This window comes from Vanessa cardui, chromosome 10 (genome assembly GCF_905220365.1).
Source record: "Vanessa cardui chromosome 10, ilVanCard2.1, whole genome shotgun sequence".
In the NCBI taxonomy this organism is placed as follows: domain Eukaryota; kingdom Metazoa; phylum Arthropoda; class Insecta; order Lepidoptera; family Nymphalidae; genus Vanessa; species Vanessa cardui.
In genome coordinates, this window is record NC_061132.1 from 3,286,195 (window position 1) to 3,302,504 (window position 16,310).

The 16,310-nt window shown below is 34.8% G+C and overlaps 2 protein-coding genes across 2 annotated transcripts; both read left to right on the top strand.

Moving 5' to 3' along the window:
• Positions 1 to 4,306: 4,306 nt before the first annotated feature.
• Positions 4,307 to 6,297, top strand: LOC124533062. The gene is made up of 5 exons (XM_047108228.1): positions 4,307 to 4,756; positions 4,913 to 5,091; positions 5,177 to 5,318; positions 5,768 to 5,914; positions 6,077 to 6,297. Exons 1-5 carry the CDS (start codon positions 4,591 to 4,593, stop codon positions 6,295 to 6,297), a joined length of 855 nt encoding a protein of 284 aa, XP_046964184.1. The 5' UTR covers positions 4,307 to 4,590.
• Positions 6,298 to 12,334: 6,037 nt separating this feature from the next.
• On the top strand, positions 12,335 to 14,856 carry LOC124532794. The gene is made up of 5 exons (XM_047107871.1): positions 12,335 to 12,674; positions 13,502 to 13,696; positions 13,814 to 13,923; positions 14,341 to 14,505; positions 14,674 to 14,856. Exons 1-5 carry the CDS (start codon positions 12,527 to 12,529, stop codon positions 14,740 to 14,742), a joined length of 687 nt encoding a protein of 228 aa, XP_046963827.1. The 5' UTR covers positions 12,335 to 12,526; the 3' UTR covers positions 14,743 to 14,856.
• Positions 14,857 to 16,310: the final 1,454 nt, after the last annotated feature.

A 16,310-nucleotide genomic window follows, 5' to 3' on the forward strand; every position in this document is an offset into this window, starting at 1 on the left:
AAAATAGTGTTTTGTTTGAAGTCGGTTTTTCTTTTTGTTAAAATTTTATTTATTTTTTGATTTTAAGTGAAGCTGATGTTGACTAACTAATTTTTTTTAATATGGATAGATTAAGCGTTCCGTTAATATGAGTCAGAAACTACTTCGAGGACAATTTCAAAGGAAACTTGCGAATAAAGCAAAAATAGACTTTCGAAAATGCGGATTTAATACGTCACGCGGCGTAAACTACAAGGATCCCTCGAAAGAGCTGTAATCGAACTCAGCAAAAAAACTTTGAAAAAGACCAACTATATTTCGTACATCATATGACATCACATCACATACACAAAATTTGATTAAAGATAGTAAGAAATTCTGCCCCATATCGCACCCTAACTGCGAGCCGTATAGGAGTTCCATCACTACATAGTATAAAACAAAGTCGCTTTCTCTGTCCCTATATCTTTAAATCTACGCAACGGATTTTGATGCGGTTTTTTTTAAAAGATAGTGTGATTCAAGGGGAAGGTTTGTGTATATAATACATGAACAATATAGTAAAGAAACACTCATAATTTTAGAAGTTTGCGATGTGATGTCGTATATAAACAAATTCTGTAGTATATTTAGTATCAGTATTGCACCCGTGCGAAGCCGGGGTGGGTAGCTAGTTGATTATAATATTCGACTATGATAATTACATAAACATAACCACATTACGGAAGGTGACTCAAATATCCAAATAACCTATAAATAAAAGATTCGACCGAGTATCGCTAACGTGCTCCTCAGAATTGTTCCGTTCCCTTCCGTTCCGTTACTTTGTCATGGATCCTGTGCTCAGAACCTTACCAAACTTTCACCAAATTACCCTTGTAGTATATATTTTATAATAAAAAAAGAATTATCAAAATTGGTTAACGTGATTTTCAGTTATTCACCTATTTGTCGCGCATATACATAATGCAAATTTAAGACTTATGTCGTTTTCACATGGATACCATCATCGAAAAAAAAAATAAAAAAAATGGGACCCCACGGGAAGCACTACCTTTCAAACAAAAAAAAAATTATCAAAATCGGTCCACCCAGTGAAAAGTTATGAGGTAACAAACATAAAAAAAAAAAAAAAAAAAAAAAAAAAAAAAAAAAAAAATACAGACGAATTGATAACCTCCTCCTTTTGGAAGTCGGTTGAAAACGGGAATGGTTCAGGGCAAGGTAAGTGCAGCCACACAACGCACGTGACAGCCAACACGCCGCAGCCCTTCAATGCTGATCCTTGACTTTTTACTACATGCGTAATTTATTTAACTTTTCAGTGACTTCTTATTTGTATGTAGAGGTTTACCATATAAACAGCAGGACGGTGACCCTGGAGGTGACTATAATAAGAGGGTCTTGAATCAGTTCCTCACTATCATTCGCGATAGAACTACAAGTCTTGAAAGAAACTTTCTCTGTCCATATGTCCCTATGTACGCTTAAATCTTTAAAACTGTACTACGGATTTTGATAGGGTTTTTTGTAAAATAAATAGAGCATTTCGAGAGAAATAGTTAACAAATACAGATTATTATTATTATTTTAGATTTTCTAGTGTGATGTAAATAAACAAATGCATTATTTGCATATCCTGCAAAGCACTTGAAATTTTTTGACATGGCATTAGTAGCATTCTATTGAGCATACTTCAGACAAGGTTTTTGGCTAAATATTCATAGTCCATATGGTTTGACGTAAAGCGTAATCACAGCGAGGCTGCCTCTGCTAGTATTATTATATGAAATTACCTGTTCGAGTCTTTTGAAGTAATTATCCATACTAGTCAACCTCGCCGGAGCAGTGAATACTCCTACTGTAGTCAGTACAGCTAGGACAGCTATCGCACATGATTTAACGAAGTTATCTGTTACTCTCTTAGAATAAATCTTCATAAAAAATTCGGCAATACATGTCAAACTCAAAAATCCTAATAAAAACAATAAAAACATTCTTAATAAAATTAAGGACTCGATTACTCTGAACCAATTATTTTTTCTAAAAGAAAGGCCAATACCGTTAATTATCATAAAAACTCTTCCAAATATTACCAAAGGGCGCGAGACTTGGAATTCCGGCGCATACTTGACGGGAGCGATGCCTACCGGGCGCGAGATCTTCAGCAACAACCCCATCGCGCCGCGGTCCATTGCTGCAGTACTGGACAGCTTTCGCGCAACAAACTAATGTAGTTCTCACTTTCAAAGACGTAACAAAACAAACGAGACGCACATCATTATCTAAAGTAAATATCGTCAGCGTTATACCTAATGACATCACTCATAGGCAAATATAATTACTCCATACACTCGATATTTTATCACTAATGGAATATCTATGTATATAGATGGACATTGTTTTTATGTCAACAGACCGACAGATAGATTTACTTTCGCATTTAAAACGTTAGTGTAGATATATGTATGTACTGTGTTAATTTAAACTTAAAAACTAAAATTACATCAAACTTTCATAAGAATCGCTTTAGTAGTTTTGTGTGACTGTTAAATACAAACAAAAAAGTAACCTCTTTATAATATGTATCTAATCGTGCCACGGCAAGAAGCATTAATATTCAGAGTAACATGTTTTAAAATTATTATTGGTATCTGAATGTATTATTAACGTAGTATGTATTTTATTGCAGTAACTATTTCAAATAACTTTTCATTACAATAATGTAACTGCCTTTGTAATCATACATTTACTAAAAATATAAATGGTAGATCTACCCATATTATTTATTGTCATTAGGTATTCGATTGATCACAATCAAACTTGACTGTAAGCACTAATTTGGTCTAAGATGCAACGCGGCGGCTCTATTAGACCTTAGTACAAGTTTGACAGTTAACCATAATTTATTCATTTATTTATATGTCGGAGAGATTGTTTGGTTCGGGGTCATCTTCGACATACATACAACAACAACAACAACAACAACAATAACAACAACAGCCTGTAAATTCCCACTGCTGGGCTAAAGGCCTCCTGTCCCTTTGAGGAGAAGGTTTGGAAAATATTCCACCACCCTGTTCCAATGCGGGTTGGTGAAATGCACATGTGGCAGAATTGCTATGAAATTCGTCACATGCAGGTTTCCTCACCGCTGAGCGCGAGATGAATTATAAAGACAAATTAAGCACATGAAACGGTGGTGCTGGGCCATCTCGGCTCATGTGATATGTGATACATAAAATTAAAAAAAACTTGAAATTAAAAAATTAGCAGTTACCTCATGTTATTACTATACTTAAAAATAATTGTTTTCTCATATCTATAAATGGATTCTTGAAATATCTATAGGAAACCTACAAATGTTGCTTGGTGTGACTGTTCCGTGAATAAGAATATTTCGTGCTTTACGGGCCAAGACCCAACTCTGTTGCATTCCGTACTCCTGGCACAATTACGTATTCTTACTATATCAAAATTAATAATTGTAATTTTTTAAATGTGCAGAACCCTTTTGTTGAAATATAACCTAAATATGACTTGTATACATATTGTAACTAAAGATTAATTCTACTACAATCGTTTCGATTCTTATCACCTTTTGGAAGCGAGTCAGTTTGTAAGGACAAAATAACAGACATCAGTAAGCAACGGAACACACGAGTCATACACTGATCAAAAACCTGACTTTTATCGTTACCTACTAATGGTATAAATGCAAAGGTGACTCTGTCTGGTAGCTCTTTGCGCTTAAACCGTAAAGCCGATTTTGATAAAATTTGGCATGGAAGGCGTTTAAATCACCACTCGAAAAGGTAAAATTTGTGGATTTGTGAGCTAAAGGTCGAGTTTTATAAATTACGGTCGGGTTAACTTTCAGGTTCAGCTAGATTAAAAATAAAATTTGGAAATTTCAATCAGGTAATTTAAATTTTAATCAGGTAATCATAGTGATAAAGGGTTTAGTTTATTATAATTATTTTTCATCATCATCATCATCATCAGCCCGTTTTTGTCCACTGCTGGATATAGGCCTCTCCAAGCGCACGCCACTGTGGTCTTTCTCCGATTACTCGTATCCAGCTCCTGCCCTACGTTTGCCGAGACGCGGTCTCCACTCTAGAACACATTTTCCCCAACGGTTGTCGGTTCTACGACAAATATGACCAGCCCACTGCCACTTCAGCTTACTAATCCGGTGGGCTATGTCGATGACTTTGGTTCTTTGACGGATCACCTCATTTCTAATGCGATCCATCAGAGAAACGCCGAGTATAGCGCTTTCCATAGCACGCTGTGCGACTTTAAACTTGTGAACTAGCCTTGTCATGAGTGCCCACGTTTCGGCTCCGTATGTCATGACGGGTAGGACGCACTGGTTAAAGACTTTCTTCTTAAGGCACTGCGGGATTGACGATGTAAAGATCCGACGTAACTTCCCAAACGCTGCCCAACCCAGCTAAATTCTTGTATTCACCTCATCCTCAAGGTTGTTTCTACCTAATCGCAAAGTCTGCCCGAGGTAGACATATTTTTGAACAACTTCGAGGACGGTGCCGTTTATTGTAATTATTTTTACCTAACATCAATTCATTGTAACGAGGTGTGAAGATGCAGGACGAAGCGTGTGAAGTTAAGGGTGCGTTGGCAGTCGTGTTACGCCTGTCGCGAGCCCTGGGGCTTGCTCCGCTACGCTTCGCTCACGACCGTGGAGGCTACATAGTCACTGTATCCCGACGAGTCGCTATATACGGTTACATCCTATCGGTCTGCACTCGTAAGTTGTATTCTTACACGCGGATTGCGTAAGATTATTCGAGAAATAAGTTTTTCTGCTATTCTCCAGTGATTTTCTACTAATTACATGGAACGTAGTTTAATTCCTATAAACTTATTTACCACTTCGCTGAAATTTATTTTTTCCTCATTTTAGATATTTGTGGAGCAGTATGGATGTACCAAAGTATTGTTAAGTTTCACATGGTGTATTCATCGTTTCCTGTTGGAAACTTTATCACTGTGACAGCAATAATGTTCGTAACCGGAGTGGGATCTTATGGGAGCGTCTACCGCATCAAAAATATAGCAAAGCATTTAAATTTACTCTATAAAGTAATATTATATATATTATTCCGCAATGATAAAATTCAATATATTAAATTAGTATGACATTTTTTTAGTAACCATTATATTTCAGATAAATTACGATTTAAATGGCCAATCGGATATTAAACGAAACAAAAGTCTATTTGCTTTAAATTTTGTTAATGCAATACTTTTAATTTTAATGATCGGGTTACCTGCAATTTCTAAATATATCGCCTTCGGAAAAAATGGACGTGAGTTCTTTGAATCGTTATTTTCAATTTCCGGAGATTCGTTGCCCAGTAATATAACTGCAGTTAAAATACGTGTCACGGTTTAAATCCGGACATGCAAAACTGATGATCAGTTGTGTGCTTAGGGGTTCTACAGTGAAGCAGCAACACTTAATGTGGTTGTGTTATATTTGGAAGGAAGTGCGGTGGTGTACGATGAGTCATTATAAATTGATAACCTAGCATAATATATAACAAGATCATAGCACTGTAGGTTTGTGACTGTTTATCACCAGGCCCATTTTTAAATCTGGCAAGCTAAAAGGACTAAATTATCATGTGGAAATATTTCGGATGGATTTGGAAATCCTAATCATTCCGCATTCACCAGTCTCTGCGTCTTGGCCCCGTAATTAATACCTATAGTGATTTTTTATCAGGTCTAACAATTTATACGAGACTTTTTTTAGTGCTAAGTTTCGACATTATGATTTATTTGGAGTTCAGCAGAATATATCTACTCTTTATGGAGAATATGCTTATAAATTTTGATGTGTATTGCATACTGAAGACGGTGAGTCTGAAGCTAAGGGAATGGGTAGACAAGTCAAATTCTTGTAAGTATGTAACGATGATGTCCTCATTATGCTTAGTTTCTTCAAACTGTTGGCCACTGATTTTTTTGATGCGTTCTCAATTTTGAAAGCCGATTTAGATATACAAAATAAATTCCAAAAATAAATATTAATATCGAAATTCTGTTTTAAATAATATTTCAGGGGCGGCGTGCCGTTTGTCACTGACACGTTTCCGGGACCTAACAAGGGCTTATGTGTCTGTTTGCGAAGCAGTGAAGGGACTGAACGAGACCCGAGGGGGAATCATATTTATTTTATTTTCAGCGAACTCTCTGTTTACGACGATGTCTTTCTTCAATTTAATTGACGACTCATATTATACTTGTATGTATTACACCTGGGACTCATTTTATTACTCTTAATTTTTACAGTCGAATTAAGAATTTTTGGTATAATTTTTTTTTTTCGTTCTCTCATTTCCGAAGCAGGAGCAAAGTATCACGCTTTGGCTGTATTTGTTCAGGTGTTCTGGTGTTTTGTGCATTTGTCTACGGCTGTTGTATTCATTGAACCGTGGCATCAAATAAGTGCGGAGGTAAATTGATTTTAAAAAAGGTTTATTTTCCGAAATCACCGTTGAATTTAAAAACATCGTGAAAAAGTTACGAGTACTGACTTTCTTCAATTTCTTTGAAGATTTTTTAATGGCGTATTGAAAAGGAGGGGCAAATGTGCCACCTGATGGTATATGGTCACCACTGCCCATAGAAATTGGCAACTGTAAACTGTTCAACCTTACATTGCCAATTCGCCACCAACAATCTTAGAAAGTTAGATGTCATATTCCTCGTACCCGTACCAAAAGACGTTTGTTATAGTCCAGGACTATAAGTGAGCCAGTATATTACGATTAAATCACGTAATATAAAATAATTGTTTTTGTAGATCAAAGCGATGCGAATACTTTTGATTGAGTTAAAATTTAATATGACGCCAGTTGCAATGTCGATCCCTTTAGAAATGGACCTGATGTTCAAACAGCTTCTTCTCAACCAGCCGACGATGTCTCCGCTGGGCCTGGTCACCATTCAGAGATCACTTCTCACAAAGGTTGTTATAATGGAATTGCTTGTTTATTTGAAGCATTAATAACGGGAGCCGATGATAATATTATAAATGGCAAATTTCTTTCTTGATTTGTCTGAGCCGAGTGAACCCTTTCTTAGTGAAGGACTTTGATATATAATTGTTTTCTAATTTAATATCGTTTGTTACAGACGATAAGCTTTATAACTACCTACTTTGTTATAATGATACAGTGTATGCAAAAGAGATGGGAGAAGTGACTCAACTCGCAAAAAAATAATTTTGTCTAATAATTCCAATAAATCGACTTATACTTGACTTTGATGAAAATAAATATAGTCTTAGTAAGTCCTACCTCCTGGACACATTGAATGTTGTTGAAAAAAACCTTGCGTTTTATTTAAATCTTGAGACACTTAATAACCTCACTAGCTAAAACTAACAAGTGGCTTGAAGTTTGAGTCTTAGACTCTTTTTAATACAAAAAGTGTCAAAGCATAGTAAACGTTATTTAAGGACTTCTTATAATCAGTTTTGAATGCAATGTACACCAAATTTATTTTTCGAAGCTAGGACTAAAGGTGGAATCAGACGGTTTCTTTTTTGTACATTTTCGTGTTTCATTTTGCACCTTTACTCAAAGTGACACCCTAAACACAAAGTGAAACAAAAGTGCCGAATTAATTCATCAGTGAACTGATATAAAGTAGTTGGATCAGTTCATTTGGCGTCTTTCAGTCCCTCTCAGAATAAACGAAAAATGAACAGTCTGGACACAGAGTGAACGTTCACTCGGATTTGGCCATTTTGTCTCAAACGCTGCAAAATGGTGTTCAAGTGGTACGAACAAAATACGTTGCTGTTTTAATATTACCAAATGCCATATTTGAAAGAAACTACGGATGAGTTTTCTTTTTACGTCATACCAGCTGAGCCGTGTGAACATAGAATGAAAGAAAAATTAATCATTCACTCAAAAAAATATTCACTCGAACGAACCGTCTGGTAACGAACCTTAACGATTGGTAATGTAGATGATATCAAGATGGCCCAACAAGAAAGTCGGAAACTACTGTCTGTGCAACTACCCTCATCTTAGTTTTTATATCCATAAGTATGTACATTCGTTAATGTGGTAATGATTAAATCAAACCAAGATCATCTTATTAAGAATATGGCTCATGAATATTAACATTTTTTGATATTATAAGATTAAAATATACAGAAAGAACACTGCAAATTTAAAGGTGAGAAAATATTTGTATTTAACCTCCCTTAAGCTAGATTTAGCTAATCGTCTGCAAATCAAAATAACTCAGATTCGATTTTAAATTTAAACATGAATATCTTTTCATAGTTCAATTTAAGATCAGACTAACACGGACTGAGAGATCTTTATTCGAAAACCCATTTAGAGAATCTTGTAGGACTACGGAAACAAGAACATGTGGCATGTTTCGAGCCTTTATAAATTAAATATACCTTGAAGAAAAGGTTAAATATTGTAAGTAATTTATTCATGTTTAATTATCATCACAGAATAATATTAAAAAAAAACAAGATTAGTAGTAGATTAGCTGTAATCGAACTCAGCAAAAAAACTTTGAAAAAGACCAACTATATTTCGTACATCATATGACATCACATCACATACACAAAATTTGATTAAAGATAGTAAGAAATTCTGCCCCATATCGCACCCTAACTGCGAGCCGTATAGGAGTTCCATCACTACATAGTATAAAACAAAGTCGCTTTCTCTGTCCCTATATCTTTAAATCTACTCAACGGATTTTGATGCGGTTTTTTTTAAAAGATAGTGTGATTCAAGGGGAAGGTTTGTGTATATAATACATGAACAATATAGTAAAGAAACACTGATAATTTTAGAAGTTTGCGATGTAATGTCGTAATCGTAAATACACAAATTCTGTAGTATATTTAGTATCAGTATTGCACCCGTGCGAAGCCGGGGTGGGTAGCTAGTTGATTATAATATTTGACTATGATAATTACATAAACATAACCACATTACGGAAAGTGACTCAAATATCCAAATAACCTATAAATAAAAGATTCGACTGAGTATCGCTAACGTGCTCCTCAGAATTGTTCCGTTCCCTTCCGTTCCGTTACTTTGTCATGGATCCTGTGGTCAGAACCTTACCAAACTTTCACCAAATTACCCTTGAAGTATATATTTTATAATAAAAAAAGAATTATCAAAATTGGTTAACGTGATTTTCAGTTATTCACCTATTTGTCGCGCATATACATAATGCAAATTTAAGACTTATGTCGTTTTCATATGGATACCATCATCGGAAAAAAATAAAAAAAAATGGGACCCCACGGGAAGCACTACCTTTCAAACAAAAAAAAATTATCAAAATCGGTCCACCCAGTGAAAAGTTATGAGGTAACAAACATAAAAAAAAAAAAAAAAAAAAAAAAAAAAAAAAAAAAAGACGAATTGATAACCTCCTCCTTTTGGAAGTCGGTTGAAAATAAGATTTTAATCATCTAATTCGTTTGTTGAATTTGATTGCAGGTCATTTCACATCGTTTCAGATTAATTTAATAGCTGTCTTCCAGTTTAAAGGTTAGTTCTTCGATGTAGGTGTCGGAGTATAGTTATGATAAATTTACTTTGCCTCATTTTTGACTTTTCTTAATTTTAATAATTATTCCAAAATTATTTCCCTAATTTAATTATGGATATAATTCCTTTTTCATTAAGGGTATTTTGGTAGTGATACTGGTTACACTCGCTAACCTTTCAAAGGTTCGTGAACTTTCGATTTCGTTCATTTTGAATTTTGGAACTATCGGCTTCACACCGAATCCAAACTTCTAATTCGATATACTGAATATATCGGTGAGTTGTCTTAATAATTGAGTTTATTAATTTGTGGTTGTTTAGTATTCAGTGCTTTAATAGCAGTTATCTTTTCAGAATTTATATTAACAATGAAGTTTTGAAGTTTGACAGAACTTTATATCATGTTTACCGACTCGTAAAAAATTGTAAAAATTTTATTGTAAAAAAAAGTCTTTAATTCTTGTTTTTGATTAAATGCATTGGTTTGCAATTCGAAAAGTCGTAGTCATGTGTAAATTGTGGTTTCCAGTGACCCTTTGAAATGGTTCTCCGGAGTTGAGATCGTCAATTTGTGTAAGCAGGACTTTGAACCTCCAGAAGGTAAATTCGTGCTTACATCTCTCGTTAAAGGTATTTATCATTTGCTTATTTGCTTAACTTATTGAACCTGTATATTTCGTATTACAGGAGGTTTTTTTTTAATCGGATTTACCCACCACGTGGACTTCTTGAACGGAAATATTAAGAGTGAACGGCTCCAGGTTCCTGGTTGAGTGTGCCTAGTTAGCGGCTGGTGCAACTCCAAGAACGGCAGGCCTGTTCCCTAAGCCGTTGTCGGTATCCACGTGTAGCTGGAAACTTTGGTGATGTACCCCCTTTGAATTATATTATAAATTTCGTTTACAGCGGTCTGGCGAACGGTGTAATCCTTCAAACCACATCAACTTATTTATTCGTCAGTGGCGCCTAATTTTCAACCTCACATTTTGGATTAGTAAACATTGAATTTTCAAGCTTGCCTTTTATCCCAAGTGAACCACGCTGAGTCTAGCTGGCATAATTTTCTATAATAGTCATTATAAGAAGTAACAAGTAACTTAAGTAACTAGCTAAGCGAAAATTGTTTGTATATACGAAGTTACTGTGCATTAAAAATTTTATAACCTAATATTGTTTCTTTATACCCACCACCCCGAAAGGTAATAACGTTATTACTATACTTAACTATAATTGTTTTCAAGTCAATGTTAACCATTAAGGGACTTTTGAAATATCCTTAGTAAACCTACAATTTTCGCTAGGTTGACTTTTTGAGATATAATTCACGGGCCGGTCCCTAACTCCGTTGCCGTCCGTACTCCTGGCACAATAACACATTCGTAGTACATCGAAATTAAACATTGTAATTTTTTTAATGTGCAGAACCCTTTTGTTGAAATATCACGTAAAGTATGACTCGTATACAGATTGTAACTAAACATTAATTCTACAACAATCGATTCGATTCTTATCACCTTTTGGAAGCGATTCAGCTTGTAATGACAAAATAACAGACATCAGTACGCAACGCAACACACGAGTCATACACTGATCAAGACACCTACACCTACGTTTTGTGGGTACCTACTTATAGTATAAATGCAAAGGTGACTCTGTGTCTCGAAGGTATCTGTTAGCTCTTCACGTTTAAACCGTAAAGCCGATTTTGATAAAATTTGGCATGGAAGGCGATTGAATCTTGGGGGCGGACATAAGCCTTATATTTTAAATCACCACTCGAGAAGGTAAAATTTGGTGTGGTGTAGGTGTGTTAAAATTAGCAAATTTAATTAGCAAATTTAAATTTAAAAAGTAAAACGGCGTTCACTAAATTAAAAAAAAGTAAATTAATCATATGTTTAAAGAAAATAAATTCATTTTCAAAATTGACAAGACTTGTACTACCTACTTGTACTCTAAGTAGGTACGCTATGACGGGCTGGTCAGCTCGGTGACGCTAAATTTGTCTGTGAAAACAAAGCTGTACTATGGGGTTGAGATTATTTTGAATTGCAAGTTGTTAACTGACTAACTGTAATCTTGATATATTCTTATACCAATCATCATATATTTCAGATACATTACGATTTAACCGGAAAATCGGATATGAACCGAAACAAAAGTCGATTTGCTGTAATTAATACAACACTCACAATATTATTGATCGCAATACTTGCGACATTTAAATATATCACTTTAGGTGAATCGAGGCGTAAGTTGTTTAAATCGATACATTGAACATGCAATTCCCTAGAGTCGTCACCGAGTATTTAACTTGAATTTAAATTAAAGTTCGCCGTTCAAATTCAAATAGTCACAGCTTTTAATTACACCTCCAAAAAACCACATTGGTCGAGTAGTGTGTACACCGGTTTTCCTGGGTACGTCATTTCGAGGTCCCCCGGCTTCGATTTCTGGCCGAGTCGATGAAGAAAAAGTTCATTAGAATTCTATGTTGTCTTGGGTCTGGATGTCTGTGGTACCGTCGTTACTTATGATTTTCCATAACACAAGTGCTTTAGCTACTTACATTGGGATCTGAGTGATGTATGTGATGTTGTCCATTATTTATTTATTCTAGTGTCATGTGCTTCTACCGTTAAAAAGTCACACTTTACATGCTTTTGTCACGGTTAGAAAAGTAATTACAGGCGTAACTAATCTAGCTTAGCGTCATATTTGAAAGGGCCGGCGAAGTTATAAGTGATGACTGACCGGTTTTGACTCGGTTTTGACCATTTACGATCAGGTGGCCCATTTATAAGTCTGCGAAAGCTATTTGAAAAATCATCATTGTCGGATGAATTTGGAAATCATCATCATTCCGCGTGAGCACTGATATTCAGCTACTCGTCTTTGCCCCTAAATGACTTAGTATTTTTTGTCAGGCTTACTAATTAACGATAATTTTGTTTTTAGTGGGTATGGCAGTTTTCGAAGTTATAATTTATACTGAATATTACAAAATATATCTACTGCTTATGGAGAATGCGTTCATAAACTTCGATATATGTTACATACTGCGTACAATGCGTCAGAAGCTCAGCGAATGGGTAGACAAGACTAATTCATGTGAGTGTCAATGATGTGTTTCTCCCTAAATTACTAAAATAATGCTTGAAGTATTTAGTGGAAGTTATGTCATTGCTGGCTATCGAGTATTTATAAATATGAGACCGTAATCTTACAAATCATAAATTAGACTTGTTTGGTAGCACACGAAAGACACACTTGACATCATTTAACCGCCGAGGTGACCTAAAATTTTCTAGGAAAAGTTTTCAGATTATTTATATATGTCGGCGCGAAATCATGAATTTAAGAAAAACACGTGTCCAGAAATAATTATTTTAATAATTTAAAACTGTTTGATTGTTAAATGAATAATTTTTAGTGAATTTTGAAATGTTAATTTAGTCTGAAATATTTTAGTATTGGTAAACAGCTGTTATGTTGAGTGAATAAGTCTACCCACCTATTTTTGTTATAAAAGATCAAGCACCCGCCGGTATCGACAGGCTTGGTCTAGCCGTCGGAGCGATCGGACCGCCTCATATTGGAATAAATCAGAGAATTATATTCCCTGAGTTTAATTTCAAACCTCTGATAATGGTTATAGATCGAAACCCTGACACTGGTGACGTCGGCTATGACGTCATGGTTTTTAAAAACGGGCTCGGACATGCTTTCTCCGTTATATATCTATATAGAATGTCGCACTGTATGGGGACGTGTCGTACGTGAACTAAGTTTTTGCCAACTTTTGGCTTATTTACACTATTTTTTGACGCGTTTTCAGGTTTGGCAGTCTAGATAGACAGACTGGATAGACTTCCAGATACACATAATCCAGAAAAAAACCTAAATAAATATATATTAATACTGTAATTTTGTTTTAGATTATATTTCAGGGGCGACGTGCCGTTTGTCACTGACACGTTTCCGTGACCTAATGAAGGCCTATGTGTCTGTTTGCGAAGCGGTGAAGGGACTGAGCGCGATCCGGGGGGGCATCATGTTTATTTTATTTTCAGCGAACTCTCTGTTTCTGGCGATGACTTTCTTCAATTTCATTGACTACTCATACCTGACTTGTGTGTATTACTATTGGAACTAATTAATAATAATTATTACTTTTTCAGTCGAATTAAGAGTTTTTGTTATAATTATTTTTTTTATAATGTTTATTCATCGTTATCTCATTTCTAAAGCAGGACTACGTTATCACACCGCAGTCCTCTGTATTCAGGTGTTATGGGGTGTTTATCATTTGTCTATGGCTGTTTTATTCATTGAACCGTGGCATCAGATAAGTGTGCAGGTAAAGCGATTTTCAAAAGTTTTGTTTTCGAAGAATCCCGAGAATTTTGTAAATTTCGTGTAAAATAATGAGGTTTGAATATAATTCATGTCTTTGAAATGCAATGACCACTTACCATCAGGTGGCACACCTTATGGTAAGTGGTCACCACTGCTCATAGACAATGGCACATAGTAAATCAGTCTATACATTGCCAATACGCCACAAACTTTAGGAATTTAGATGTCGAGTCCCTTGTACCTGAACACAACAATACAAGTATTGCCGCTCGGCTGTTAAATATATGACGAGTCGACGGTACCCAACCAGACGTTCTTGTAAAAAGCGCTGCTTCCAAGATGTGGCATGATGCAGTTTAGAAATATAAGTGAGCCAGTGTAAAAGTGTACATACAATTTAAAATAAATATTTTTGCAGCTTACTGATATACGAATACTTTTCACTAAGTTGAATTGTAATGTGACGCCAGTTGGAAAGTCGATCGCTTTAGAACTGGACCTGATGTTCAAACAGCTTCATCTCAACCAGCCGACGATGTCTCCGCTGGACCTGGTCACCATGCAGAGATCACTTCTCACTGCGGTTGTTATAACTGAATACCTTGTTAATTAAACGTTTTAATAACGACCGCCTATAATAATATTATAAATGCCAAAGTCGATTTGCTTATTTTTTTGAACCGAGTGAGACCGCTTTCAGTGAAAGACTATGATATATAATTGTTTTCTATTTTGATAACGTTTGTTACAGACGATAAGCTTCATAACTACATACTTTGTTATAATGGTACAGTATGTGCAAAACAGATGGGAGAAGTGAATGAATACGGAAAAAATTGTCTATTGATTCCAATTAGATTTTGATGAAAATAAACAAAATCTTAAAAACTTAGATTCTAGTAACACTGAATCATGATGAAGAAGAGAACTTTGCTATTTATTTAAATTTGAAACACTTAATAACCTCACTAACTAAAAATAAAAAGTGGCTTGAAGTACGACTTAGTAGTTTGATTCTTAGACTTTTGTGAATATAAAAAGTGACAGAGCAAAGTAAACCTTATTTAAAGAGTCTATTATAATCAGTTTTGAATGCATTGAACTTCGAATTTACTGGAAGCAACGACTAACGATTTTCAACCGGTCACCGGTTATCACTTCGTCTGTATATTTTTTTTTTTTATGTTTGTTACTTCATGACTTTTTCACTGGGTGGACCGATTTTCATAATTTTTGTTTTTACAAATTGATGTATTTGTTACGTGTATTTAACATTTTGTTCCTTGTTTTATTTATTTATTTAAAAGGCCAACAACGAGGTACTACTTGACTACAAAGTGAAAGAGATACGCCACAATTCTTGTACAAACTTAGCTGGTGCTTCAATTAGATGCGACTTTCATATCTATATATATAAAAATAAGTTGCTGTTCGTTAGTCTCGCTAAAACTCCAGAACGGCTGGACCGATTTGGCTAATTTTGGTCTTGAATTATTGGTGGAAGTCCAGGGAAGGTTTAGAAGTAGAGTAAGTATGATAAAAATGCTAGGAATATAATAAAAAAAACAACTTTGTTTTTCCTTAGAAATAGGTTAATTAGAGAATTACCATTGATTTTCTATGATTATCGATGTTAGACAATAAAACATGGATGTTTTAAAATTGATTTTGCATTATTTAAAACATCTCTACGTCTATTTTTCGGATCTATTTCTATAAAAATAAGTGGCATTTTTCGATGTCACTTTATAACTCAAGAACGGGCTCATCTATCCAAACTAAATTTTCAGGGTTTGTTTGATCTATTTAGTAGATGGTTTATGTGAAGTTTGCTCAAAATCGGTCGAGTGGTTCTTCATTAATCACATTTTTTGTAACAAATGAATTCAATAAATGGCGGGTGATTTTGTTAATGGAGATTTTTCAAACGAGGAATTGTGCTGTTAAATTAAAAGTAAGTAGAAATTAAAAAATGAGTACAGTCAACCACCAGTTTCAATAGGTAATACGTCTTATTTCAATTTATTATTTAAAAGTAGAGTGTTTGCATTTATTTTCATGTCTAAATATACAGAATAGAGTTACTGCCATGAATTTTTATTTGTATCGATTGATGGTTCGTCCACAAGCACAAAATTATATTTCGAGATGTGGTAAACTGTATCATCAGTACATCGTTGATATGTATGCCAAAATAGAAACTGGATGTCTTAATATTAATCATTTTAACCAAGCAAAATTAAGATCCGAATAGGTATATGCATTTGCAAGATGCGATAGCGAATGATGCTAATGTAAATGACATCGGGCGATTGACTTTATTGCCATCTTCGTTTATTGGTTGCCCACGGCATATGAACGAATATGCACAAGACGCAATTTCTTATG